Source organism: Sporobolomyces salmoneus (genome assembly GCF_050403485.1).
Source record: "Sporobolomyces salmoneus JCM6883 DNA, S_salmoneus_JCM6883_v1_ctg4, whole genome shotgun sequence".
In the NCBI taxonomy this organism is placed as follows: Eukaryota; Fungi; Basidiomycota; class Microbotryomycetes; order Sporidiobolales; family Sporidiobolaceae; genus Sporobolomyces; species Sporobolomyces salmoneus.
In genome coordinates this window covers 578,230-604,697 of record NW_027481159.1, presented here as the reverse complement: position 1 = coordinate 604,697, position 26,468 = coordinate 578,230, and the positions used below count along the sequence as shown (strand labels likewise).

At 51.8% G+C, this 26,468-nt stretch overlaps 11 protein-coding genes across 11 annotated transcripts; 3 read left to right on the top strand and 8 right to left on the bottom strand.

Annotated features, from left to right (window-relative positions):
• Positions 1-184: 184 nt before the first annotated feature.
• JCM6883_001698 (MFS transporter) lies at positions 185-2,360 on the bottom strand (the record flags this gene model as incomplete). Its single annotated transcript, XM_076629292.1, has 9 exons — positions 185-496; positions 610-739; positions 833-1,300; positions 1,364-1,457; positions 1,521-1,629; positions 1,693-1,803; positions 1,894-1,947; positions 2,094-2,107; positions 2,183-2,360. 9 exons carry the CDS (start codon positions 2,358-2,360, stop codon positions 185-187), a joined length of 1,470 nt encoding a protein of 489 aa, XP_076490939.1.
• Positions 2,361-2,630: 270 nt separating this feature from the next.
• On the bottom strand, positions 2,631-4,045 carry JCM6883_001697 (glutathione S-transferase family protein; the record flags this gene model as incomplete). Its single annotated transcript, XM_076629291.1, has 7 exons — positions 2,631-2,717; positions 2,778-2,926; positions 3,037-3,189; positions 3,303-3,451; positions 3,548-3,608; positions 3,669-3,797; positions 3,874-4,045. 7 exons carry the CDS (start codon positions 4,043-4,045, stop codon positions 2,631-2,633), a joined length of 900 nt encoding a protein of 299 aa, XP_076490938.1.
• A 318-nt stretch (positions 4,046-4,363) lies between these two features.
• JCM6883_001696 (glutathione S-transferase family protein) lies at positions 4,364-5,266 on the bottom strand (the record flags this gene model as incomplete). The annotated part of the gene is made up of 4 exons (XM_076629290.1): positions 4,364-4,610; positions 4,674-4,864; positions 4,924-4,982; positions 5,050-5,266. The coding sequence occupies 4 exons, from the start codon at positions 5,264-5,266 to the stop codon at positions 4,364-4,366; spliced, it is 714 nt and encodes a 237-aa protein (XP_076490937.1).
• A 248-nt stretch (positions 5,267-5,514) lies between these two features.
• JCM6883_001695 (PICOT family protein) lies at positions 5,515-6,609 on the top strand (the record flags this gene model as incomplete). Its single annotated transcript, XM_076629289.1, has 5 exons — positions 5,515-5,697; positions 5,784-5,858; positions 5,941-6,254; positions 6,321-6,415; positions 6,482-6,609. The coding sequence occupies 5 exons, from the start codon at positions 5,515-5,517 to the stop codon at positions 6,607-6,609; spliced, it is 795 nt and encodes a 264-aa protein (XP_076490936.1).
• A 197-nt stretch (positions 6,610-6,806) lies between these two features.
• JCM6883_001694 (uncharacterized protein) lies at positions 6,807-7,789 on the bottom strand (the record flags this gene model as incomplete). Its single annotated transcript, XM_076629288.1, has 5 exons — positions 6,807-6,924; positions 6,998-7,079; positions 7,157-7,379; positions 7,464-7,571; positions 7,640-7,789. 5 exons carry the CDS (start codon positions 7,787-7,789, stop codon positions 6,807-6,809), a joined length of 681 nt encoding a protein of 226 aa, XP_076490935.1.
• A 555-nt stretch (positions 7,790-8,344) lies between these two features.
• On the bottom strand, positions 8,345-11,678 carry JCM6883_001693 (uncharacterized protein; the record flags this gene model as incomplete). The annotated part of the gene is made up of 8 exons (XM_076629287.1): positions 8,345-8,566; positions 8,635-8,745; positions 8,809-8,932; positions 8,988-9,496; positions 9,557-9,626; positions 9,684-9,764; positions 9,837-10,384; positions 10,449-11,678. The coding sequence occupies 8 exons, from the start codon at positions 11,676-11,678 to the stop codon at positions 8,345-8,347; spliced, it is 2,895 nt and encodes a 964-aa protein (XP_076490934.1).
• Positions 11,679-12,311: 633 nt separating this feature from the next.
• On the top strand, positions 12,312-14,382 carry JCM6883_001692 (uncharacterized protein; the record flags this gene model as incomplete). The annotated part of the gene is made up of 2 exons (XM_076629286.1): positions 12,312-12,879; positions 12,950-14,382. The coding sequence occupies 2 exons, from the start codon at positions 12,312-12,314 to the stop codon at positions 14,380-14,382; spliced, it is 2,001 nt and encodes a 666-aa protein (XP_076490933.1).
• A 75-nt stretch (positions 14,383-14,457) lies between these two features.
• On the top strand, positions 14,458-15,847 carry JCM6883_001691 (uncharacterized protein; the record flags this gene model as incomplete). The annotated part of the gene is made up of 2 exons (XM_076629285.1): positions 14,458-15,006; positions 15,125-15,847. The coding sequence occupies 2 exons, from the start codon at positions 14,458-14,460 to the stop codon at positions 15,845-15,847; spliced, it is 1,272 nt and encodes a 423-aa protein (XP_076490932.1).
• A 177-nt stretch (positions 15,848-16,024) lies between these two features.
• On the bottom strand, positions 16,025-17,850 carry JCM6883_001690 (uncharacterized protein; the record flags this gene model as incomplete). The annotated part of the gene is made up of 9 exons (XM_076629284.1): positions 16,025-16,530; positions 16,606-16,669; positions 16,736-16,747; positions 16,810-16,918; positions 16,982-17,261; positions 17,337-17,391; positions 17,479-17,697; positions 17,765-17,769; positions 17,841-17,850. 9 exons carry the CDS (start codon positions 17,848-17,850, stop codon positions 16,025-16,027), a joined length of 1,260 nt encoding a protein of 419 aa, XP_076490931.1.
• A 672-nt stretch (positions 17,851-18,522) lies between these two features.
• JCM6883_001689 (uncharacterized protein) lies at positions 18,523-22,026 on the bottom strand (the record flags this gene model as incomplete). Its single annotated transcript, XM_076629283.1, has 17 exons — positions 18,523-18,537; positions 18,603-18,658; positions 18,727-18,791; positions 18,861-18,893; positions 18,962-18,999; positions 19,068-19,090; positions 19,333-19,341; positions 19,443-19,477; positions 19,607-19,643; positions 19,723-19,737; positions 20,233-20,384; positions 20,455-20,784; positions 20,849-20,945; positions 21,001-21,032; positions 21,099-21,448; positions 21,511-21,688; positions 21,773-22,026. The coding sequence occupies 17 exons, from the start codon at positions 22,024-22,026 to the stop codon at positions 18,523-18,525; spliced, it is 1,719 nt and encodes a 572-aa protein (XP_076490930.1).
• Positions 22,027-22,315: 289 nt separating this feature from the next.
• On the bottom strand, positions 22,316-23,995 carry JCM6883_001688 (uncharacterized protein; the record flags this gene model as incomplete). The annotated part of the gene is made up of 2 exons (XM_076629282.1): positions 22,316-22,878; positions 23,008-23,995. The coding sequence occupies 2 exons, from the start codon at positions 23,993-23,995 to the stop codon at positions 22,316-22,318; spliced, it is 1,551 nt and encodes a 516-aa protein (XP_076490929.1).
• Between the last annotated feature and the right edge of the window lie 2,473 nt (positions 23,996-26,468).

Genomic DNA, 26,468 nt, shown 5'->3' with positions numbered 1-26,468 from the left:
TCTCCTTTCTTGTCGTCGAGGGCTCAGCCGAGCCGAAGAACTCGGAGACCAAGAGGAATCCGCGACTCTCGTCTCTTTTAACAACTCAGGTCAGCCTCTCCCTCTCTTTCTTCTTCCGCCACTATGGAGTCTCTCACACTCGTTTCTCGTTAGTCAAGTCTCAGCAATCGTTACAGGACAACACCTACTCCTTCTTGCGGACTACATCAGGAACAAAGAACCAAAGAACGAATTGAACACCAAACAATACAACGAGAACGGGTTGGAGGACGGCGGGCGAGAATCGTTGAGCTAGAGCACCGGTGACGAAAGGGAAGACGGCCGAACCGACTTGCCCAAACGCCGCCGTGAAAGCGATCGCGGGTCCATGGAGCTTGCGAGCGAGGAGTTTTGTCATGAGGCTCATCATGATCGGGTAAAGCGGACCTATAATCACTCCCACAATCGAAACTGTGACTGCGTTGCCGATGAGACTGTCGGCGAACCATACAGCAAACTATTTGGCGCAGAAGAGAAGAAAAGAGAAAAGCCGGTGTCAGTACCCAGTCCGTCTACTCCCATCTCTACAATGCGGAACACTAAAGATCTCGGGGAGGAGGGACGACTCACTTCGAGGGCGAGAGCAAGAGCGAGATAAACGTAAACGATTCTCTTTTCCCCGATAAGTCGATTTACAGGGTTCAGGACTGCTCGACCGACCGTCAATCCCAGCCAGAAGCCGGTAGCGACGTATCCCGCACTGACGAGCGAGAAGAAGTCAGTCGGCGTAGGCGTAGAGTGGGATGCGAGCGAGAGAAACTCCAGAGTGGAAAAGCGAGGACATTGAACTCACCTCGATCCTCCGCCTCGGTCCTCGATCAAGAAAGTAACGATCCAACCTCCCATCGATACTTCGGATCCAACGTAGAAGAGGATGAAGATCGAAGCGAGAATCGTCGTGCGATTCAGTAGAGCTTGACGCAAAACGCTCGGTTCCTCTTTCCCTTTCACTTTCCTCAAACCATCCGTTCTCATCTCCGGCGGATATGCCGTTTGAGGAGTACTTGCGCTAAAGCTCTTGAGAGACGAGGCATCAGTGGCGAGGGGCGGCGTTTGAGCTTCGAGTTCGACTTCTTCGCGAGGGGACGACGGAGGCTGAATCGGTTCGTCGGCATCGAGGACGTAGTTGAACTTGAAGGCATAGAGGAGTATGCCGAGGTTCATGAGTGCTATAGCGAGCGAGATACACCAGAACTTCGTGAAGTGCGAGGGATAGTGCGAGGCGAAGGCTGTCGCAGCTAAGGGGCATAAAGCTGCTCCTCTGTAATTGTCATGGAGTCAGCTCACGTGTGGGCTGCAGGTAGATCCATGGAAAGGAACTCACAAGCCGTACGAGGCGTGCAAATATCCAAGCTTGCGATCTGCGTTCGGTAGTGACGCGACGAAAACGTTCGCCATTGAATCCTGGAGTGCCATACCTGTTTACGAGAGACGGTGAGGACGAGTACGAACGATGAGACTGAACGGGAAACAGCACTGACCAAAGCCACTCACGGCATAGAAAACTGGAAAGGCCGCAAAGGCGAAGCCTGGAATGAGGAACGTGTAGGCTAGAGCTTGCAGAGCAGCTCCAATCGCGATCGCTTTGCCCTGTGCGTTGATTCGCTTCAGCTTGCGCAATGAACGACTTTCGAAAGAGCGAGAAAAACATACGAGTCCGAGTCGGCTAACAATGAAATACATCGAACCGGCGGAAATGAGGAACCCGACAGCTTGACCCACGAAGAGCATAGACACTACAGTGTAGCTGACGTCAAACTTTCGCTATAGACGAGCAGGAAAGAGAAAACTGATGAGCTTGGAGCGACGGCTCGTTTCGACGACGACAAACAAAGTAAGTTTCGCGAGACGTACCTGTATATATGGGATCAGGGGTCCTGACGAAGCATCTGAGAACCCCGCGATGAACTGATCCAAACGAACCCGTTACGAGCTGAGTTAGCGAACGCTCGAACCAAGTGCAGTGATTTGTGTTCTGTCTCGGAATTCGCGGCTCTCCTCGCGCAAGAGCAGACTCTGAGCTCTCGGTCGACGATAGTGAAGCTGAAACTCACCATCGTAGCGTGGCCTGGTAGCGTTGTTTCAAGCAAGAGTCTCAAAGTCAGTTCACCTCTGTCGCGCGAGCGCAGTCGTACACACGTACAAGAAGCCTCTTTGATCCATTCTCCCTTCGCTTTGCTTGGTGTCGGTTCATCCTGACTTGCTGACGGAAGTGGGTCTCCGGCAGTCGAACCCCTAGAGATGATCCAATGCCCAATCGCGAGATCAATGGCGCTCAGTCGTGCTCGTGGTGGTTCTTCCATCGTGAGCGTTGCACTCATGACGCTGAGCTGGTTCGAAGTTGTCGAGAAGAGAGCGGTAGTTGTCAAAGAGGTGGGGGACGGGGCAAAAAAGATTATCGACCGAGAACGGGCCTTTTCTCGACGAGCGAATGAAACACTCGTTCTCGTCGCAATGAAGCGTATGTGACTATGATTGTATTGGGCACCGACTAGGATGCATTGGGCACTGCTAAGACGACTTTTGGATTTCACAGACAAGGCCGAACAGAAAACGGACATCTCATTCACTTCTTGAAGTCACTTCTTCTTTTACTTCTTGAGTACGTTGTTCGATTGTTGAACCCAAGCTGCCGAAGCTTTCTGCGTCCTCTCTTCGAGCGAAGGGTCCTCCTTCATCTGATCGTTGACTAGACGTGAGAATCGGAGTCCAAAGAGCTCAGAAGTCACTGAACTTACACGGGTGAGAAGATCTTGATCGGGCACTTTGAGAGCCGCTTGCGTAGCAGGACGAGCTTCGATACGAGCGACCCATTCCTTCAAGGCGGGGAAAGGTTCGATGTCGACACCAGCCCAGCTACTCATACGAATCCATCCGTGCGACATCACTGAGACAATCAAAAATTTGTCAGTCTTTGCGGGACTCGCTCAGCAAACCGGCGCAGTCGTTACACTGAGCCGTTGAGCTGGAGGGAAGCTGAGAGCGACGAAGACTGACTGTCTGCGACCGAGTAACGACCTCCGACGAGATATTCCTTCTTTTCGCCATCCTTCTTTCCGGTCAAGTGATCTTCCATGACTCCGTAGAGTCGCTTCGTCTCGTTCTGGTAACGTTCGATACCGTAGGGGATCTTCTCGGGGGCGTAGCGGACTGGTAAAAGGGAAAATGCGAAAGAAAAAGAAAAATTAGTTCAAAACTCGCCTAAAGACTCCCTGATGGTCCTCGTTCGACCTGGAGAGTCCCTGGGGTAGAAATCTATTCACAGAAATGATTTGCTTGCCCCTGCATGGGTCCACCTCCTCCCATCTGGAACTCGATCCAGCTCTCCATTTCGGTTTCGAGGTCAGAATCCTCAAAATGGAATTCGTATTCCTTATCGTAAATCTTGGCGAGGTAACGGAGGATTGAGCCTCTGCGTAGAGAGGGAACGAGTACCTAGGTCAGTGGGAGGGAAGGAGAGATCGAGAGGAAATGTCACGGTGAAACCAAAATTTTCAATGGAACTCACGATTCGAAGACTCGAATGGGTTTCTTGCCGACACGGTTGTCGAGTAGAGCTGGGATTCGACCTGTAGATCGATCAAGTTGTCAGTAATCAGAGATGCTCATCTAGAAACGATCAGGCCCACCATTCGGGTTGACCGCTTCAAACCAGGAGCTCTTTTGTTCGTTCTCCTTGAACGAGATAGGTACGACGGTGTAGCCTTTGATCGCTCCGGTAGCTTTCAACTCTTCGAGGTAGTATGCGGGCTTGTTACCTAAACAAGAGGGTGAGACGATGTTGAGTCAGCATTCCGGACACTCTCAGCCAGACGAAGCGAAGACATGGCGCACCATTGGGCGTTTGACTAGTCAACAAGACCAATCCTTCCTCTTTCAAGGCAGCAGGTCCTTTCGAGAGAGCTTCGGCAGAGGGGTAAGGCGACATGGTGGAGAAGTTCGAGTTGTTTGAACGGTGAGCGAGTTGCGAGGTGATACTGTGAGTGCGTCGGGCAGCGGTGTTCATATACTGGTTGCCGAGTCGTTGAGAGCCAGCGAAGTGGTAAGTGAACGGAAGAGAGGGAAAGGAAAGATGCGGTCATCAATTCGGTGAAGTTCCGATGAGCTCGGTATCATTGTATCGCTGTACAGTAAGTAGCTCTGAGATCACTACAACATAGTGAGCAGCACGAAACCGGTGATTCCAAGTCCGACAAAATTCTAAGCTCGGATCTATCAAGCGTCCTTTCCCTCAAGCTTTCCCTCCTTCTTATCGGCTTCTTCCTTCTCCTCCCTCGCTTTCTTCATCCTCTCCATAATCTGTCTCTCCAAATCCGGATTCGATTTAACCCTCGTCACTAAATCTTGCTCCGGAACTTGCAACGCCCTCTGTCAAAGGTAACTCCTCGATTCGTTTGACGTAAGCTGCGACGTTCGGGAATTGTTCGATATCGACCGAAGCCCAGAAGAGAGTGCGCATCCAAGGTTGAGTACAGAAATCCGCATACGAAAGTTTGTCGCCAACGAGATACGCTCGAGTTGAGAGGTGCTTCTCGTACACTCCGTAGATGCGGAGGACTTCGGTGCGGAACCTACAGAGAGAATGAGGGCTTCAGCTTCCGGTTTGATGTGATTTGAAGCCCGTGAAAGCGTACCGTTCGTGCGAATAGTCGCATTTGACCTCCGTATAGCGAGCGAAGTGATTGAGCTGCCCGGACTGAGGACCTAGATTCGCTTGACAGAGGTGAATCCAATTGATCATGTCCTGATACAGATCGTCGTCTTCGAAGGTGTAGAGGTAGTTTTTGTCGTAAACTCTTGCGAGATATTCGAGGATTGCTCCGCTCTGCATGAGCCCGCGATCAGCGTTCTGCGCACAAGGCCAAGAAACAACGGGACGCTCACCTCGAAGTTACAGAGTGGTTCTTTCCCACGTCGATTGTCGATCAAGAAAGGCATCTTGCCTGTGCCGAAAGATGGACAAAGGGTTAGTCAGCGAAACTCAGCAGAGCAAAGCGGCGAGAGACTCACTATTCGGGCTGTATCGAGTGTACCACTCTTGGCATTGTTCTCCCTTCTGTAGGTAGACAGGAACCGCCGTGAACCCATCAGGGAGAACGTCTGCTTCCTTCAACGCTTGGAGCGCATACACGATCTTCCATCCGTTCGGACTGTTGCCATAAGCTAGTACGAGGCCAGGGTTCGAGAACTCTGCCGGAGCTTCAGTGCGTAAGATCGGTGTCGACATGTCGGTGAGAGGACGAAAGAGAAAGAGAGAGAAAGGGGAATGAGAGCCGGGGTCAAACCACGCGGGGGTGCGCAGCCGTAAAAGGGTGCTTCTGGTCTGACTCGACCCACAGCGAAGCCCGAGCAGCAGTCGAAAGCGTCCGAACCAGTAGGAGATTGAGCAGAAAGAGTGCTTCGAACAAATTATCTCGCCCTCTTCTCTCAACATATCCCTACAACCTTTCCGATACCCTCACGAATACGTAGATCATGACTTCACTACCGAACCTCATCAAGATTGAATCGCCTGAACACTTCCAACAAGAACTCTCGAAAGATCTTCAACGAGTTTCAGTATCGTATTACCGAGCCGACTTTGCTGAACCATGCAAGGTCATGGATGGAGTAATCGAAGAACTAGCAAAACGTACTCCTTCCGTACTGTTCCTCACCGTAAGTTCTCGAAAGAAGAGGATGATGATGCCATTCTCATCATTCGGGTCTATCGTGACTGATCCACCTGTTCGATAACGAATCAGATCGAGGCTGAAGCACTACCAGATATCTCTGAATCGTTCGAAGTTGATGCCGTACCCTATTTCATCCTCCTCAGAGTCAGTCCTCTTTCTTTCTCGTTCCCTCCCTCTTCTGCCTCTCACGACCCGCAGAGCTGACCTACCGTCGGACACTGTGTAGGGACACACTCTCTTGACTCGACTATCAGGCGCTCAACCTTCGATCCTTTCCGCCGCGATCAAATCGCATTCCGCGAAACCTTCTGCTCAATCAACTTCTTCCCAAACTCCTCAAGCTGCGAAAACAGTCTACCAACCCGGGGAACAAGCGCAAGGGTCTGCAGGGGCTGGAGGAACGGTCGCAGGTGGTGGAGCGGGAGATTACGACGACGACGAGATTGAGGAATCGGATGAGGATTTGACAAAGAGATGTAACGATTTGATGAAGCAGAGTGATGTCGTCTTGTTCATGAAGGGTGATAGAGATACTCCTAGGTCAGGATCGTCGTATCTCCTCAGGGTTAGGAGCGACTAGAGCTGATCGTTCGTTGGATTTTGTAGATGCGGTTTCTCGCAAAAGATTGTCGGTATCCTCAACAGCGAAGAAATCGAATACACAACATTCGACATTCTCGGAGACGAAGGAGTTCGACAGAGTACGTGAACCATTCAGTCAAACCTCGCTCAACTGATTCTAATCTCTTTTCTTCGTGTTTTTGCAGAGCTTAAGGAGATGAACGAATGGCCGACATTCCCTCAACTAATCATCAAAGGTGAATTCTGTGGTGGTCTGGACGTGATCAAGGAGATGCAAGAATCTGGAGAATTACAGGAGATGATCAAGGGTTGAACACGACCAAAGCTTGACGTGTTGTAAAGACTTCTTCTCGACTCGTCCTTCTCTCCAGCATTACGCAGCAGATCTCAGACAGAGAGGGAAACTCAGAGAGAAAAGCTAAACGTTGAGGATTAGCTGAAAGTAAAACAAAGTCTCATTAATTACGGCTTGACATTCATCACACAGGAGAAGAGGAGAGTCTATCGAGTCTAGGGAGAAGGAGTAACAGCGAGAGAAGGCTGGGGAATGTTGACGAAAACGGATTTGACTAGAGTGTAGCTCGTGATCCAGGGATTCTTCGGGCTGGGTACATCTCGAAGTTCCTCACTGAACATCAAGAGAGCGGCGAATTGGAGTCAGTGTGTGATGCGACTAGAGATATTGAACGCGCTAGACGTACCGATGCTTGACTCGAAGAATGAAATTCGTCAAAACGGCAATAAAGATCAAAGCGCATACGATGACTGGTCCATAAGGTTCATCTACGGCTCGAGATTCATATAGTGAGCCTACGTTGCCTCTCGAGACTGCAAGAGACGCCAAAGGAGGGAGAACTGACCGTGATGACCAGGGTACCTCATGATAATCCTCCACCTCCTGATACGATGCATCGTCCACGAATATCCGAGCATTCCGACAGCGATCACGGCGTACAAGAAACCCATGACCTTACTCGAAGTGTCTTGTTCTGAAGCGGAATTGAAGAGGGCGAGCGCGAAGGAAGATAGAAGGAGGGAGACACGGAACCAGGAGAGGAGAGTACGTTCCGAAGCGAGCCATACCTATGAAGATTGCGATAAGGTGGAGTGTACAGGTTCAGCTACCTGAGCAGACATCGGAGAAGGGGTGAAAGACTTGTTACGTACTTTGGGTTCGATTTTGGTAGGATCAGCTCCGAGGGTCTGCAATCCGTTGTTTGCTGGAGGAGCTCCATCCGTAGCACCATAGTTCTGACTCAGGATTCCCGAATTGACCTACGAAACGCAGTCAAGTCGTCGGTAACCAAGGAGAGAGAGGAAAGAAAGTAGAATTCGAGGCTTACATCGTCTAGATCAGCAAAGAGAGCAGGGAATCGGTGTACTAGTCGTCGGTGAAGTTGCTTCGTGAACTCGGTAGACATACTGTAGCTGCTCGAGAGGGTTGAAGGAAGGGAGGAACGACGAGTGGGGTCAGCGAACTCGTTCTGAGGCATACGAGGACTCCTGTGGTCCCAATCAACGGAGATTCCAGACACTGACTGCCGACGCTGAGCTCCTCGCGATCACTGGTCGCTGAGACTCCGCTCTAAGGCTTGATCAACGAAACTCCTCCTGTTGATCTCTTGCTGCCCAGACGTCACTGACGCCCGTGGTTCCACCTCTCCAAGCTTGTTGATAGCTCACAAGACTCACTGGTCGAATTTCGAGTCGATTCGAGAAAGTCGAGAGATTGAGAAGAGACGAACGTGCTCTCGGACTTGTTCGCAACAAGGTTTCACTTTTGTTCCATCCTGAGGACGGTCACAGTCTATTCAAGTCGCTGATAGATGCCGCAGCCGGAAAGACGTGGGACCGTGAAGCGGATGCTAACTCGAGGCTCGTCTCACGCAGAAACCCAGAAACGAAACGAAACGACGAACGATTCCAAACAAACAGTAGAGAAAGGATAGAAAGGCGAAAACGATAAGAGGACAGGTAAGTAGGTACAATAGATCCCATGCCCGCCCGAGAGTTGGGAGACATCTTGGTGACAGAAGCTCGAGCTTTTCTTACACGACTGCTCCGATTTGGGGAGCTCCTGCGCGAGTCTGGTGTTCCCTCTGTTCCATCATGTGCACGACCATGAGTTCTTCTTGTCGAAGGAAGCGTCGATCGAGGCAACTGAGAATTCGAGGACCGAGGTTGAATCGAGCGGCACGAGCCAAGGAGATGTATCGACTCATTTCGAGGTGGAGTGATTGGTAGTAGACGAGGGAAGCGCGTCGAAGAGTCTGTACGACAGGAGTCGAGTGAGTATGTGAAGCAGCCAGGGAGAGGTCAGATGAGGAGAGAGGCGTACGAAGAGAACTCGTTCAAACCCAGATTGGAAGAGCTGATCGTGGAAAGCGAAAGCGGCTTCGACCGACGGACAAGTTCGGGCAATTGCGTTGATCAAGCGCAGATGTGCGGTCTGTCGAACGGAGTCAATCGTTAGCAAGAAACTCGGACGGGCCAGAGCTTTTCTCGAACTCACGGCATAAGCCATCGCTTCGTATTCAACACCTCCAGTCATCCCACTCGGTACTTTCGGGGCTTCAATCGCATCGACGTCCAGTTGTTCAAAGGTCCAGAAGAGGTTTTGAGAGTGGCAGAAGATCCTGTCAATCGAGTTTGTCAGCGCAAGGTCTATTCCTTCGAGCGATTCGAACTCACCAGAAGTAGTCCCGGACACAATCGCCAATCTCAGTGACCCACGCTTTGAAGATCCTCGGCCGATGAGATCGTTTGATAAAGTCGACTTTCGCTTCCTCTTTCTCGTCCGGAGGACCTTCCATCAGACTGATCAAGAATCGATGAGTCGATTGGATTCGTTCCGGAGTCAACACTTCTTCACGTTCGATCGAGTCGGCGTCCGAATCACTCGATTTGACTTTGCGTTGATATCGTCGCATTCCGGAACCCGAATTCGAAAGATTCGGCGACATGACGAAAGATGAGGTTGGAGGAGAAGGTAGAGGCGGTTCGAGTGATACTTCAGGTGACGACCAAGCCGACTTGGGGAGGGTATCGGCGTCAATCGGACAGATGTCGAAAACGGAGGCGAGAAGATCGACGAGAATCTGACGACAAGGTAGGTCACCAGGTCGCTTCTCGGAGAAGAGGAGAGAGGCGATGGGTAGGAAAGGAGTTGGGTAGTATGAAGCGAGTGCACGTTTCCCACGCTGTGATCAAACAAGTTAGTCCGCCGTCGCTGTGCGCGAGGACGAGACGGAAAGACGTACAGCAGTGAGAGTGAGGGCCTTGAAAGTCCGTAGTAGCTCATAGAGAACCTGATCATCGTGTTGTTCCTCTCTGTTTGGTGCTATCAGCTTTCGCAATCAGGTCGAGAATTGACTCTTCCGAACTTACCGCCATTCCATCTCGAGTAGTTCTTTCAATCGCTGCAACATTCCGGTGTACCCTCCGGCTTTGATGAACTCGTCTACCCAGCTAGATTAGCAGCATATAATGTAAGCTCCTCCCCGGAAAAAGCGACGCTGAACAGAGGAAGCGGGAGCTTACCCAGGAGCTTCGTTTCTCAATCTTCCTCGAAGTTTACCGAGTTCTTTGACCGAGAGTTGAGAACAACCTGCTGATCCAAGTCTCTCGGCCCACCAAGCTGGTTCTTCCATGTCCGCAGTCCCATCTTTTCGAAGTTCCGCCGAAACTGCAGTTCCTCCCGACTTGCCGAAACTCCTCAACAAGATCGAAGTAGCTGACGGCGCACGGGAGTGCGAAGTCTTGAGAGATTCGGATGTTGAAGTCGTGCCGGTAGTCGCAGGAGAATTTGTCGAGTTGCGAAGGGATTGATTCGATTTCGTTTTGCGAAGAAACGTCGATTTGAACCCGCTCTCCTTCTTGATCGAACTCGATGCAGACGTAGTCGCCGAAGGTGGGAGTTCCGAGAAATGGAAGGATCGTCCACGTTGATGACGAGGTCGAGGAGTAGAGGACGAAGAGAGGGACAAAGTCGGATTCGCAGCGGCTGAACGAAGCATTTCTTCTTTGAGCGGGAAAGCGAGCCCTTGCATCTTGGTACGAACGGATCGATCAGGAAGTTCCATCGTGTCCTATCGAGGTATCGTACGAGGATTAGCTCTTTGCAAGAGTAAAGGAGCAAAGGAAAGACCTTGCAAGTAATTTATCGAATTCGGCTTCGACTCGTGCTCGTTTCTCCTCGGGACTTTCCACCTTTACCGCTTCCGATGCGAAGGAAGGTTTGAGACCCGAACCTAGGGTTGAAGCCCTCGCTCTCGTCTTCGGTCGAGTTTCGTTCGGGTTTGGTGACGGGAGGGGGTTCGTCAAAGGGAGAGGCTTGTAGTCGAAGGGAAGTTGAGGTGCACCGGGAGAAGGGAGAGGCGAAGTCGTCGGAGGGCGAGAAGGGTAAGACGCGGGGAGGGCTTCGACGAAGGATGAACCGCAAGGACTTCGAGGAGGTAGAGGGGGAGAGGGAGGTTCCTGGGCGACGAGCGGACCTCGAGACGACGGGAAAGGGATCGAAGTCGATGCGAACGGTCGCTGAGGCGTCGGAACAGTCTGTACGATTTGAGGTTGGGGCGGATTCGATCGGGTTGAAGTCGAGAGAGGGATTTGAGTGACGGAGATCTTCCTCGGAGTCGAGTGCTCGGTGACTTGGACTTTCGCCGCCGTCTGTACAGATGCCAGCTCTGCAGAACTCGTCGAAGGTTGACTCGTGTACGTCGAATCGCTCGAACGGGTCGCCATCGTTTCGAGCGTCAACCCGCTGATGCCCGAAATCGCAGCCGAGACTTCACTACTGCTTCTATCGGCTTCGTGTGACGGTGCTGGACGAATGGGCGAACGGGGAAAAGGGAGCTGAGAGGTTTGGGATCGCGGAGATGGTTGGAAAGTCGGTCGCGGTTGATTCTCCTTGTTGCTCACGGGAGACGGCAAGAACTTGGCTCCGTTCGGGGAAGGAGGTGGAGTTTGTCGAGATTGAAAGAAGGATGCGGGAACTGTCGTAGGACTTCGAGCGTCGGGGGATTTTCGAGGTGAAGTCGTCGAAGAGGGAGAGGGAGACGAGGTCTGAGGGGCTTGAGTCGTTCCGAGGATGGGGAGATTGCGACCGACTGAAGTAGGTGAAGAGGCAAAGTTGGTCTTGATGGGAGAAGTCGAAGCTTGAGGCATGGCAGAGTAAGGTTTCGAAGAGAAACTCCGTTCGTATTCGTCGACCAACCCCCTGACCCTTGCTCCACCTCCCGTTCCCGTTGACTGTCCACCTTTGCTGACTCCCGACTGCTTGTTCCATCTCATCGCGTGAGTGTCCGAGTCGGTTGAATGAACTCCCGTAACAATTGTCCTCAAGATCCGCTTCGTCGGTGAGGGAGGATTCGAGGCGGTCATAGTTGTCAGAGTTGAGCTACCCGTGTGGAGTATCGAGGGCACGCGTCGGTTCCAGTACACGGAGTATAGAAGAGGTTTGTTGAGTGAAAGGGTCCGGCGTGTTTTGCAGCGACTTCGAGAGGTCGGCGATGGTCTTCGTCGCTGGTTACCGTATATAGAGAATCTGTTGCCTCGATTGGTCGCTTTCGATGGGCGTCGCGAGTATAGGTGAGACAGCTGCAGACTTGCTTTCAAAACAACAAAACGCGGAATCAATTTAATTCTCTCTCCATCTCGGATTCCACAGCCATGTCTTACTGTAGCGAATGAAATCTCTTCACAGTAGGGCAAGTCTCAGTCCGTAGAATGACAATGTCCGAAATACGTGTCTCAACCTCCTTGTTTGTTTCGGATTGGATCCCCTTGAGTGTGCTTCTCCCTCTTCTTTCTCTACCGATCCAACACTCGAGTTCGACAAAGACGCGCTCGCCGGGGAGGACCAGGATCCGCAGCAGAGCCACGAGAAGAAGAAGTGGAAACTCCCAGGTCGATCGGAACTGTCCTTCGCGCGTCGTTATTCGATTCCGAACTGAGTCGATCTCCACCGGCATTCGCCCTTGACAGTGCCCTCCAGCACCCTCTCTTTGAGGGCGAATGGTCACCGGCTCTACCTCTTATTCGACAGAGAATCGACGCGCTTCTCTCAACGTTCGACTTCCTGCCCAGAGCGCTTCAATTCCTGCAGGTCGTTCACTAGCGTCGCTCACACCTTCTCCCCTTCCCTTTCCCTCTTCTCCTTCGACCCGTTCACCCCTGAGCAACTCGCACAGAGGATCAATCACTTCGATCTCGTTCAACTCGCCAAACGACTCGAAGAAGAAGATGCTCCCTTCCCATCCGAGCACTCTGCCTCATTTCTACGGGAGTGAGGCTTCGATCTCAGGGGACGACGATTCAGAACAGGACGCACAGGATAGAGTCGCGTGTGCGATCGAAAGGAAGAAACGGGATGAAGCGAGACAGAGGAGGAGGGCGAAACAGGCGATTTCTTCCCATGAACGCGAAGGGACTCCCTCGAATCTTCTCGCGAGTCCGGCGAGGCGCAGAGCGAACAAGACACTACACGATCACGTGGAAATGAATGGAGATGGAAGGACGGAAACGCTCGAAGGACTAGGGTTCAAAATGGGACTGCCTGAAACTGACTATCAAGTGCTTGTCGGTGAGTCATGTTCCCTGCCTTTCTCTTACCATTCTCGCAGACGGTAAGCTGACGAAGCAGTATCGTGCAGACGAAGCCGCGTTTCGACCTCATCCAGCTCGAACCCACGCTACAACGACTTATTCTTCCTCGCTCGGATCTGGAATTCCTTCGCCTGATCATTCTCCTGCGACAACGGTTCCCTCGCGATTTCAGAGACGCTCGAGACAACTAAGCGAAGTCAGTTACGCGAACGAGGATCTGCAAGATACGCCTAGGATCATCTTGAACGAGGTCGAACCGGTCGAAGAAGCGGATACGAATCACGTTCGTTTCGATGCGGCGTCTCGTGGTGAACCTGGACGAGAACGAAGATCTAGACCTCGACCTGTCAATACTTCAGTACCGCTCGAATCGGATCACATCGTCTTCCCCGACACCCTTCCTACGAGTCCGACTGAACCTTCTGCACCACAAACCCTTCCCTCCCCGACCTCTTCTTCCTTTTTCTCTCGTCGAATCGCACCAAACTCGCCATCGAAATCGAACAATCGACCTCCGAGCGTCAACAGCTCTCATCACGGAAACGGGACTTACTGCGGTTCAGTTCGTTCGGTAACCAGTCAAACCACCGTTCCGCGCGTGTTCGACGATTCAACCTCTACCTCTTCTCCCTTCAAGAGGTCGAACGGGGGTGCTTTTGGCAAAACTCGGACACGATCGATGTCGACCACTGACGAAACTCCTTCTTCCGTCGATCCAAACTCGAGCACCCCTCCTCCTCGTTCTGCTCGTCAAGCTCGAAGACCGGGAGGACCGACGACTATCGTTGGCGAGTTGCTCGCTCAACAAGATCCGACTCGACTCTATTTCCCCTCTCCTTCGCCCAAACGTCCTGGAAGTACAGCTTCTTCCGAACGCTCCCCTCCTCTCTCGATCATATCTTCCGTCTTCCCCTCCCGACCGAGACCCTCTACCCAGTTCAATGCAGGATCGATTTCTCCAGCGATTTCGAGCTCAAGTCGACTACCCTTTCCTCCTCCTCCAGCTTCTTCGAAATCGACTTCAAGCCTCGTCTTCCCTCCCCCTCCTCCCGTCTTTTCTTCCTCACCTCAACTCGGTCGATCTGATTACGCCCCTCGACCATCCCCTTCACTCCGAAACGGCATGCACAATTCCCCATCTTTCGCTTCGACCGTCTCTTCAATGTCGAACCAATCGATCGAACAGCCAGTATTTCCGATGCTCGGGGCCCAACTCAGCTCGAACGGTCTCGTCAAGTCGGGGATTACTCCTCGTCGCGTTTCGGGGACGCCATGGGAAAGAAGCAGTCAGGGTGCGGGAGACTCGATCGATGAAGGCGATGAACTAGATCGAATGATGGCGGCGCAGAGGACGGCCGCGAGCGACGACGAATCAGTAGACGTTACCGAGGCGAAACACAGGGAACGCGAGAAGGAGCGGAAGCGTCGAGACATTTACAACGAGTTAATCAGGACGAATACTTCGGATTCACTCGCGTGAAATGGAGAACTCGATTCGTTCCAGAGAGAGTTGTTGGCTAGGGATACGGTCAAGAAGAGTCTCGGGGCCAAATTGATGTCGGACGAACCGGCTCGAGGACCTCTATCGGAAATGAGCGATCACGACGACGCAGATTCGACCGGAATCACCCCTTCGACCTCGGCGAGCAGCGACATGTCTACCCTACCTCCCTTCCCTGACGTCCCGACTCACACGTATCAATTACCGACTTCGAATTCTTGTCAATCTGGCGTCACGGTCGATCCGGATCAAGTCGAAATCGTCCTCTCCGATGCTTCGTCTATCGGGCCGTCTCCTATCACTCCGACATTCTCTTACTCGTATCATCCGGCGACTCCTCCTAAAGCGAACCACCTCAAGCACGCTCATCGATTCAGTCTCACCTCATCGTCAACTTCAGATCAAAGTCACTACGAAGACGCGCGGGAGGATCCTTCTCGTGCTTCGATCGACGAGGCGACCCCTCATTCTCCTCAAGAGCCGAAACTCGAACTATCAAAACAACAGACGAGTTTGTGGGTTCTCGATACCCTCGCTTCGACGATTCCCGAATCTGCCGGTCGACCTCTTAGTGACATCGGCGAGACCGAGGAACCCGAAGAGGTGAGCCTTTCGTCTTTCCCTCTTTCCAGCTCGTTGTCATTCGAGCTTGAACCGCCCTTTCAACACTAAACCTTTCGAACTCTCCCCGCTGATTTCTCTCGATTTTCATGTCAACCAGGTTTTGCGAGATGGTTCTTGTCCCCTTCCACCTCCCGTCAAATCGGTTCAAGTCGTCGACTCTTTCATTCCTCGTTCTCCCTCGGCTGGCTCGCTTCAAGGTCAATCCCCTTCAATGGCCGCTATTCAACGATGCGATTCTCCTACATTCTCTCAACGCTCTCGATCGACTACTTCCTCTGCTCCCGTGTCCTACACTGCGCCGAAACGCACTCCCGTGGCCTCAACCGCTCCGATGAAGACGAAGAACACTTTCGGAAAGAAAATCACTTCGTTGTTCGGAGGAGGACCTTCATATAACGCCGCCGCTCTCGGTCTTCGAGGAAACGGAATCTCGTCTCGCGACGTAGTCGGTCTCGGACGTTCGTCGCAACCCCAAATGGCGGAGAAGCAGTCGTCTCGAAAGGGAGGACTTCCTTCGAAACCTTCTTCCGACCTCAGCTTCACCCGACCTTCGTCCGAAACTCATTCGAGAACCCACAGTCACTCGAGCAGTTCTTACAGTACTTTCCCTCCGATTCCTACGACCCCTCAATCTTTCTCGAACGCGACGTTCGCAGCTCTTCCTCGATCTTCGGGACCTCCCTCGACGACGGAAAGTGAAAGCGGAGCGAACAAGTTGGCGGATATGCTCAGCAAGTTTGAACAGGAAGAAAAGGCGAGGTTCAAAGGGATCGCGGAATCGAGATTGGGGAAATCTGCCTCAGATGTTGTCGTCGCCTAAAACTTCTTGATACCTTACTCTTAATCTTTTATTCATACCTAGTATCTCTCTCTCTCTCTCTCTCTCTCTCAGTAGATCTTGTTGTTCAAACCAGATTCCTCTTGTTGTTGCAAACTTCGTACCCTACACAGACCGATTCGAGATTCTTTGGCCTTTCAAGCTTGAGTTGCGTGCTACCTATTCCGAATCTTCTGCTTTCCTCTTCGTTCCTCCCTTGTTGGTAACTTCTTCAGGTTTGTACTCGTCTCCCGAATCATCGGGTTCCTCCTTCGGTACTTCCTCGTCCGAATCGTCGACTACAAGCGTTTCCGGTTTCTTCTCTTCTTCTTCAGCAGCTTCAGCTTTGATCTCTTTCGCGACTTCTTCAACTTTGACGTCGAGATCTTCCACTTTGACTTTCGAAGAACTCGCTTGAGGCTGAGGCTCAGATTCTTCTTCGAGTTTGATCCTCTTCGCGCGACTCCTCGTAGTACGAACGGGAGGTTCTTCGTCGACGAAATCGTGTGATTCGATTCCAGCTCCATCAGCGGTGAGGTGGGTTTGAGTCTTGTCGGGGACGAATTCGAACGCCCAGTCGATTTCGGGGAGAGGAGGTGGACCTTGAAGAGGAGAAATCGCATTCGCTGGACCGTACTCTGCGTAGTTGAGGAGGGCTTGTTTGACTTGTGCAGAGTCCATGAAACCTGAACGAGGGAAGGATGAATGAGATTGAGCTCGGGCGATCACGATTCGGCGAGAAGCGAAAGGTTGACACGGACTATGTTTCCCATAGAGACTGACGGCGATCTTTGTTTCGTGACTCGAAGTGATACCGAGAATGTCCTAAGCAAGGCGGAAGAGCTAGATAAGCTGAGATTGAACGACAGCTATCTCGAACTTCAGACTTACCATCGCTGAGGTCTGTCATTCGTTGCGGTCGTCAGAGATCAATACCACCTCGAGTAGAGTGAAGACTGGCTCACCTTGTAGGAAGTTGGTGCGAAACCGCACTGCTCGACGAGGATCCTGAATGCGCTCTCGACCGTCGCGTCGTCGTAGGAATCTTTCAAGTAGACGAAGAGCATGTGAGGGCTATCATGGAGAACTGTCAGTACACCGTCTCCCAAGCGAGAGAGGAACGAAGAGAGTCATCACAAGGTATCCGAGCGAGTCGCAGAAACTTTCGCAAAATCGACACCGAGCTGAGCAAGATGACCTCGAGGGTCAGCGATTCCTCGTACGACGTTGTGCCAGGCATCGTCGACTTCGTCCTCTATACGTCGGAAACCGTACTTTGTCAATACAGTGCTACAGGAGAGCAGAGGGAGTGAAAACTCGCCATTCAAGAAAGCGATCCATTTCCCTGCGCAAAGACCATGTTGAAGCGAGATCACCTTGACACGATGATGGAATTTGGCGTGTTCCATTTCGCGGACTGAGACGAGGAACGATTTCGTCAGTCTCAAAGAATCGTTTCGCAAGGGAGAAGAAAGAAGTCGTCAAGACTTACGCTGCTTCTGCGAAAGAGTTCCCTTGACTTTGCTTCCTCGAGTAGGTGCCCAATCCTATCTCGTAAGAGATCGTTCACCACTATCAGCTCACAACACAAGAACGCAAGATTACGAGCGAAAATCTTAAAGAGTTCAGCTCACCGCAATCGTTCCGCAGTTTTCAATCAGTTCAGTCTCGTACGGAACAGCATCATGCATGAACTGAATCCAATCCTTCTTCTTCGACGTGTCCTCGGGAGGGAGTTGAACCGTTTTGTTCGCTTTGACGGTGAAATGCTTTCCTCGAGCGCTCGAATTGTTGCTCGGGACGTAGACGGAGAGGTATTCGTTGATCTCGGTCGCAGTACAGGGTCCAACGAGCTATCGCGAGCAGTAGAGGAGTCAGTTTGCGGTCGGACAAGGGGAATGACTGGAAAGATGAACGAACTTGACCTGCGAGGACAGGGAGGAAGTGGCTTGATCAGTAACGATTCGGAGATTACCGTGATACACCAGAGACTCACCTTTGACCATTGCTGAAGGGAATAACGTGTCAAGAGGAGGTCTGAGCGATGTGGGGCGGAAGAAGGAGAAGAGGGAGCGAAGACGATTCAAAACTCGACTCATTTGAGATTTCGCTGATGATCTCGGCGAATTTATCAAGCGCTGATCGAGCAGAGAGCCGGGAGCACGAGCAGGCGAGATTCTCGCGAGCGAGGCCACAGATTGGGGAGACGGTCACTCGTTCGCAACAAAAGGAAGACTTACGAGACTGCGCTACTGTACTCACCTCATCACGCCGACGAGTCTGATGTAGGTGCTCCTCTCGATTGGGGAATTCAAGCGACAGTAGGAGAAGCGAAGACGTTCCAAAAGATCCAACAACTCACTCGCTAGAAGAGCTAGGACGTGAGCGACCCTCGTTTTCAATCTGCGAAACAAGTAAGTTTCGGGCTTCGTCTCATCAGTCCCTAGCTCGGGAAATTCGAAAAGTGAAGGGTGAATTGCGAGGGGGGAGATATCTATGCGCTAGAGAGAGAGAGGAGAGAAAATGAAAGACCGGGAGTGAAGGAAAAAGCGTTCTTGTATTCTTGAAGACTCTAACCGAGAGGGGGATGGTGTGATAATAAAGAGGAAGAGGGTAGGTACAACAAACGTTTTGTGCGGTAGGAGTGAGGATATCGAAAGGGTTTTCGTTCACGCTTTTTAAGCGGTGGACTCCTGCAAACGAGATGAGAGTCAGCAAAAGGGTTACGAGATAGACTCGGGAAAAGGTGAGAACGCACCTTGAGCCAGGTGATAAGGTCATTACGGTCCTTCTCCTTCTTGAGACCGGCGAAGGCTGGAAAAGGTAAAGGAGCGACGTCAGCCTCGTTTCTCATGCTGAGAACAGCGCAGAACGTAGCTTACCCATCTTGGTACCGGGAATGTACTTCTTGGGGTTCTCGAGGTAGTCGAAGAGGGTGGTCTCGTCCCTGAGAATCGCGAAAAGCAAAATCATCAGTTTTCGTCCTTTATCAAGTGTGGCGGAGCGAGCAGCTTACCAGTGAACGGCGGCCTTCTTGTTAGCCTCAGTGCTGCAAGCGGAAACGAAACAAAAGGTCAGCAGCTGTAGTCGATTGTCGCAGCGAGGATCTCTTCGTACTAGGAGAAGGACTCGACGGATCCGGATTGACGTCCGAACTGTAGATTGAAGGAACAAGTCAGTGATACGATTCATGACGGGACTCGAGCGAGGGAGAGGAGCGTACAAGTCCGTGAAGGTTAGGTCCGACTGAAAGAGAAAACAAAATTCAGAGTCAGCTTGTCGCGTTCTCAACAGTACCCACTAACTTGCTCCGACCCCGCCTTCCACTAGTGACATCCTTCGGTATCATATCCCTGATCGTATTCGTAACAACAGACCCGACGCGATCTCTCGCTGACCTCCGAATTGTCACGCGATCGGACTATCTTCTCTCCCAGACTCCTCTCCCTCCCCGCTCGCTAGTTCGATCTTGAGATTCGTAGACGTACCCTTGTTAGCTGTGAAGTAAGAAGAAGAGTCAGTCAACGATTCCAGTTTTTCGTTGCCGTGTCATTGGACAACGGTCAACGCGAAGAGGAGGGGAAGGGGCAAGACTTACCTCCTCCAGCCTCAACGGTGTGGCATTGAGCACATCTGGAACGCGAGCAACAAGCGAGAGTCAGCGAGTGTCCAAACGAAACAACAAGACGAAATCGAAACGATCGGGTTGGCTGGCAACCCCATCATCTCTCCTCCAAACGAGACAGGGAGAGATATACTCACCGGGTCTTGAAGAGACCTGCACCCTTGGAAGCGTCACCTAATCATCCCAGAACGAACAGCGAGACGAGGTAAGCCGAGGGGTCCTGCCAGATCAACTTTCCCAAAAAGTGGCGTACCAGACTTGAAAGGCACTGTATGGGAGATCGAACGCGTTAGTCGTGTTGCTTAGGCGTATGGTCATCGAGTAAACACGTACTTTTGATAAGAAAAGAAGAAGTGAGGACGAAGCGTGGGAAGAAAGAGAGAAAGATGATTTGCCCTCGCCAAATTTCAGCGATTCGACTTTCCCTTCATCTCGATCCCGGATCGTTCCGACGCACCTACCGGGACCTCTGAGGAGGGTCGAGTCGTGTAGATACCTCCTGAGAACTCCGTCAAACAATCTCAGCGCAAAAACCTCGAGCGAGAAAGCAGTTCTCGCGAGAAACCACTGCGATTTATCGTTTCTCGCTTCGGCAGCTCTTCCCACCCGCTTGACGGCAATACAAGCAGACTTTACGCAGTCAGAAAGACGTTTCAGAGAGATCCCGCTCGATCCGGATCCCACAACAAGCGAAAAATCGAGCTCGCAACGGACCAATAAGCTTCTTTGCGAAAGACCTCTCGGAGGTTTCATCGTTTCAGACCAGAAAGAAGATTCGAGGGCGCTACAGATCCTAGTTCCTCAACCAGCTCAGCAGGGATCCCTTCGAACGCTTCGGGAGAACCAGCTCCAGAAGGGAAATCGTCTTCAACAGAAACTGAACGAGAATCGAGTTCTGGATTCGTCGGTGTCGTTCTGCAAATATGAAACTCGTTCAGCCCGATCACTTCGTTGGCCGCGGTAGCTAAGAAGAGGCAGAACTCACGAAGCTCTTTGTTGGAGTCTTTCCCTCCTCGCTTTAACCTCGTCGACCCATCTCTTCAACAAGAATCCGACTCTTTCCTCTCCCTTCTTCCCTCCAATGACATCTCTTTGGATCTCTTCTCTCTCCAAGACCCGCAAGCTGACTCCAGGCTGTTCTCCGTTCGATCCGTTCGTCGGCGAGAAAGAAATTCTGAAAACTGGAGGTTCGCTTTCCAAGTTTGGCGAGTTCTTAGCGAGGTACGATCTGAGGGATTGATGGAGAAAAGATAGGATCGACCGAGCCGATGCGAGACAGGCGACTGGTTCCCAAGCGTGGGGTTTCCCGAAAACACTGAGAACGAAAGAGTCTGTCAGTTGCGATCCAGCTGTTCGCTGCGAAGAAATAGAAAGCTGACTATCGGGGAATGTCAAGCGTGTTGAAAGTCTGTAGGCCGGTCAACTCGCCTTCTCGAGTTCGGAAACCTACCGTCACGGTCGGTACTCCGAGAAGAACTGCAGAAGAAAGTCAATATCTAGCCTCGTTCAAGCGGCGTCACATTTGGCTCACATGATTGTACATAGTGTTTGAGTAGCTTCTGTCTGCGAAAGCGGAAATGAAAACCAGTTAGTCGATTGTTTCTCCTTCAAGCTGCCGCCTAAGCTTACCTTTCGAAGTTCACTTCGTCCCTCTGGGATTGGATAACGATATTCGTTTTGAGCTCCATGAAGTCTTTCCTGTCGATCTTCGACAGATCCGCTTCAGGTCGCAAACAATCGACTTCTCCTCCAAGAATTATTCGAAACCCAGCCAAATTCGTCTTGACCACGCTACACCATTGAACGTTTGTATTCGGTACGGAAAAGTCGTCGTCGTCGGAGGAAGGAGCGACAGGAGAAGTCGTCGAGTAGGATTCGAACGAGTAACCGTAATAGCTTTGTAGGGCGAAAGAGGATTCTTTCGCTGATTTCGCGGCCATCTTGGACGGAGGACTCGATTCTTCGAGATACAAGCAGCCCTAGAACGATATCCCCGAATTCAGCTGAGAACAACGAGAGGAGAAACGGGGAAAGAACTTACGTCGATGAGCATTGCGTTCATTTCCCATCCGTCCGCCCTCATTCCTCTGCTCGCGTTCTCGGTTTCATATACTGCGAGATTGAGCTTCGTCATCATGCCTCTCCAGGTGATAACGGCGATATTTCCCAACCTTCTGTCGACTTCTCCACTCGGATCGTTTTCTGCGTACGCTGCGAGACTGTCAAGCGATGGCTTTGATCAGCTCTACGTGAGTCTCGCCGAGATTGAATCTGTGACTCCCGTATCGAGCAACGAGTCTAACCCCTCATCGACGGAAGAGTCCCTCCAAATCGCTTCATTGAATCCTCGGTTCAGGTCACTCCCGGTCTGCGGTTCGCGGTACAGAGCAATAGACTCATCGCGCCTATCTTGATTGAGGAGTAGTTCGCGCGTAGGCGAGTAGGAGAACGAAGTGAGATGCTCTGGAAGTTTGAGTGTTGAACGAGCGGGCTCTCTGAGAAGATACGCTTTGGGAGGGTCGAGTCGGAGCGAGGCGAATGCTGGAGGTGTTGTCATGCCTTCTGCTGAAGTTTGAGCTGATCGAGTGAGAGAGGGGAGGAGGACCGAGTTTTCTCCTCCGAGTCGTTCCCTGCGACTCGAGATTTCGCGAGCGCTTGCACAGTTTTTTTTTTTTTGTATCAAGGGGAGTTGATTACAAGGCGGAAAGCTCATGAGCCCGGCTAGAGAGTGAAATAAAAGGGGAAAGTATATAAAAATCTCTAAGTGTGGAACCGACTACCTTCGCTGTCACCGAAGTACATCCTAAACCACTAAAACCGCCTGAGAGAGAGTGAGGTGACAGTTATTACGATAACCTGTCGGAGATTCGTTGAAGAACGAGCGTTGCGAGAGATGAGGGAGAGAGAGAGGAAGAGGTAGGGTTTTCTTTGCGAAATCGTTCGTATCTTGCGTCGTGTAAAGTTTGGACCGTGATTGCAACGATTGCTCGGATTCGAGGTCGAACGTCAGCGTCGACAAGTCGAGAGATTTGGGGAAGGCCGAGGAGGATGTCGACGAGAGAGAAATGTTGAGGAGAGAAGACGTCGGAGAGGGAAGTTTCGAGCGAGAGTCGGAGGTCTTCGACGAAATCTTTCGAGTACGAGCACTCGATCCACCCATGTTGAACTGTGTCGCTCTTCCCACAGTGAACGCACAAGTCCGTGTCATTGTGTCCAAATCTCTCCATCTTCGAACCTGTAATAATAATCCCTCGTAATATCCTCCAATGCGTGTCCACCTCCTGTGCCGTCGCAGGCGCCTGTTGTACCCATTTCCATAGTCGAGCGAGATCCGTCGAGTCGAGGGTCGGGAGAAGGAGGGAAGTCGAGGGAGGATGTTGAGGGGAGAGGTTGTCGATTGCCGCTTTCGCTTCGCTCGTCGAGAAGCCCGGGGAGAGAGAGAGGAAAGAGTACGTCGTAGGTCGGGGGAAAGTGGGGAGCGGGAGAGGGGAGAAAGCAGGTCAAGAGGGGTCGAAGAAGCGATGAAGAGGTGGCGAACTTGCGACGATCCTGTTCCATTCTTTGACTTTCTTCGACGTCTTGTCCACCTCGAGGGTGTAGAGACCGGTGTCGAGGCGAGGAACGAGGGTCGAGCGGGAGCGGTAGTAGATTTCTCCGAGCGCATTGACCTCTCGGAAACTGCGGTCGAGCGATTTTGAGAAGGGAGTAGGAGAGAAGAGGGAAGGGGGAATGGAGAGAAGCTCGGAGGGTTGAAGAGCGTCGAAGTCGAAAACGATTTTGACTGTTCTCGCATGAGAGAGAATCAGTTTCCATCGTTTATCGTCTTCGGGTAAGGAGGTGGAAGGGGAGAGTAGACTTAGCGGGTTCTTAAACGAGGACTTTATCCGACTTTCCAGCTGCGTCGGAAGTGAGCTCTGAAGCCCGTTCGATCGAAACATCGAATCCTTCGCTAAATCGAGCCAGATGACCTCCTCCTCCTTCAATAACCGATCCATAAACCTTATACAGTTCGCCTTGACCATCGTACCAAGATTCAGTAACCCTAAACCACCTTTCACGACCGACGAGAAGATCTTTTCGGGTCCGAGCGGTTGGTACTTTTCGGAATTCCAGACGAAACGGAGTAAGAGCTCGTCGAGTCGTTCGAGAAAAGATTCGGGAGGAGGTGAGAAAGAGAGGACGTGGAGGGAGCGGGAAATGATGTGAGTGTTGAGGAATTTGACTCGAGATCGGAGGTCGTCGAAAGAGGCGGCTGTCGCGAGGTCGAGCTGTTTTGTGAGAGAAGCGAGGAGTAGCTCATAGTACGTAATGGTGTCCCCTTTAGGAGAGAAAGGGAAACCCGCCCATGTAACAAAATCCTCGTCGTCGCTCCAGCTAACTTCGTCAGCGCCGATGCCAGCTCTTGCTTCCTCCCCAATCGCTACCGCAACCGTCTTGCTCGCGTTCAGTCTCCCATTTGTCGCCATCTCCCAATCGATTGAGAGTTGTCGAAGTCGAGGGAGAGCGATTCCGATCGATTCAACCATGACATTTGAGTCGTCGGCGAAGGCGATCGTCGTGAGGATTTCGGGTCGAGAGGTGGAGATCGGAGAGGCAAGGGAGAGGGCAATCCGACGAAGAATGAGGGAGTCGAGGAAAGGTTGGAAAGAAATGATCCAACTCGCGCACGAGAGAGGATCTCCTTGAGGTATGAGCGCTGAGCTGCCCGTCAGACACGCGACACAGGCAGCAGAGCGTCGGACTTCAACGAGTCGGAGGAATTCCCAGCTCGACGAAATCAAAAGTGCACGGGACGAACGCTGTGTCGCGTCGAATTCGAAGGTATCGAGAAGTCTCTCTCGCAGACTCTCCAAGCAAGGCTACTCTCGAAGGAAAGGAACTCGGAAGACAGAGGAGAAGAGGAAGAAGTTGAGTAGATTTCAACAAGGTCGAACTCGCTCCAAACAACACAAGTTACTCGGGTGACAGGCTCAGAGAAAGGCGCATCACCACACTACGTCGTACAGATGCTCCTTCCCGAAGGAAGAAAGCACCCTGACAGCTCAATTCACGAAGGAATGAGAGGTACGAACGAGTTAAAAGGTCATCGACGAAGCAACTCGTGAGAATTGCTTCGAGTTCTCGCTTTTGAACGGTGGATACGCCTCGTAAATCATCGTGGCCTGTAAACAGTGTAGCTCGTTTGAAAGGAGCAAGACAACCAGAGAGAAACTATAACTAGATCCTGACTCTGCGACAGCGAAACAAGAGCGAGGTCAGCTCCAGAACAGTGAGATCATTATAGTGAGGGTTGAACGTACGAGTTGGTCTTAGGGAAAAGAGGTAGGTGCAGGGTCACGTTTTGCTTTTGATCTCGCTCGGCGTTGAATTTCGACAAAAATCATCTGGCTTGTGGTGCAAAATTCGCTCTCGTTTTCTTTCTCAGATCGTCTTCCCTCTTTCGACTCCTGACTTCGTTTGCGCCCCTTCGCGAGTGCTGTATAGTCGCTTCCTGACTTGCTCGAGAATCCGTCAACGGCTTCTTCACTGCTGCAAACTCAGACCGAGACGACAGTGTTTTCTTCGCAAAGGGCCAAAGCAGTCGCTCGCTGTCAAGATCAGCGCTTCCTGTAGGAATATCGATACCCTTTCGAGTCCGTGTATCGTTCTAAGCTTAGCTGGTCTGATCCTCCGGGTCCCGCGGCCGTCATTTGGGTGAGAGCAGAATAGAGAGGCGTCCAAACTCGCAATCTGAGTTGCGTCGGACACCATCGCGCAATAGGGCCCGGGCTGGGACTGTGGCTCGTAGGAGCTTCTCGAAGAGGCCTGAGCCGTCCGGTGATAGTCGGGACTCAAACGAAGCTGTAAGCGTGGGAAGCAAACGAAACGTGAATTCAGCTCGGAGTCTCGCAAAGACGAGATGCTGGGCAAATCTTTGGGCGCCTTCCAGATACAGGCGCTCATATCTATGCTGATCAGTCCCAGCCTTTCGCGACGACAGCATCGGATTGCAAGACGCCAAGCGATGCGAAACAGTCCCAAGCTGAAAATCTCTCTTCTGCGACATCGGGAGTTTGGGGGACTTTCGTCTCGAAGTCGCATGAAGCAGACCCTCACTCAGCTCGCGGCCGCGAACGAGCTTCGCAACAACCCCGACGACCTCCTTTCCTCGCTCGCCCTCTTCCTCTCCACCCAGTACACGCTGGAAGCACAGAAATATCTCGCCCGGTCGAATACTTCATCACTCGAAAGAGCTCGTGGTCCTTATCCTTCGATCGAGAGATGCGAAGACTTTCTCGCCGTTGCTCTTAGGCAAACGAATGATTGAGCTAGACGTTTCAAGCATTCGTAGAGAATTTCGTAAAGATCGCGACACTGTCCTCAATCTGTGAAGTAACAGGGCATCAACTCTCTCATTCGAGGCGAGACTATACAGAGACAAGAGGGACGTACCACGAAGCGGAGATCCTCGCCCTTTTCTTCTGTTGCTGTCGCGTTCCAATTCCCTGCGTAGCGTTCGTAATCTCATTCATCATCCCCTTCGACCTCATTGTGTTCTATAGCTTCTTCGCAATCAGTGTAGCACACGTTGTCGCTATTGCAGTTCCTGCTCAGCCGTTCTCCCTTCAAAATCTGCTTTGTAGTTCGATTCGAGATTCTTGACCTTGGCCGATTCGTCTTTCGAGAGTAGCTTCTGTCGTCATGACGAGTGCTCGTCGTCAGTTGCGATGCGGATGTACTGAGGGGCGAAATCGGCATCGGAACAAGAACTCACGATCACAACGTCTGCAATTTGCTGACCGTGACGGCTCCACGCCGATACAACCGACGAAAAGGGAACTTGGGAAGAGAACGACATGAGTTGCTGTCTGTCGGGGCGGAAAGTCGAGCGCTTCGTTATCAGTCCTCAACTCGAGTCGGCTCGCCTCCCAACATGACAGAAGAGCACTAACCTTTGTAGAATATGAAAGTTTGACCGCTGCCTTGATCTGTTGAGTGAACGAAGATCCGGATAACTTC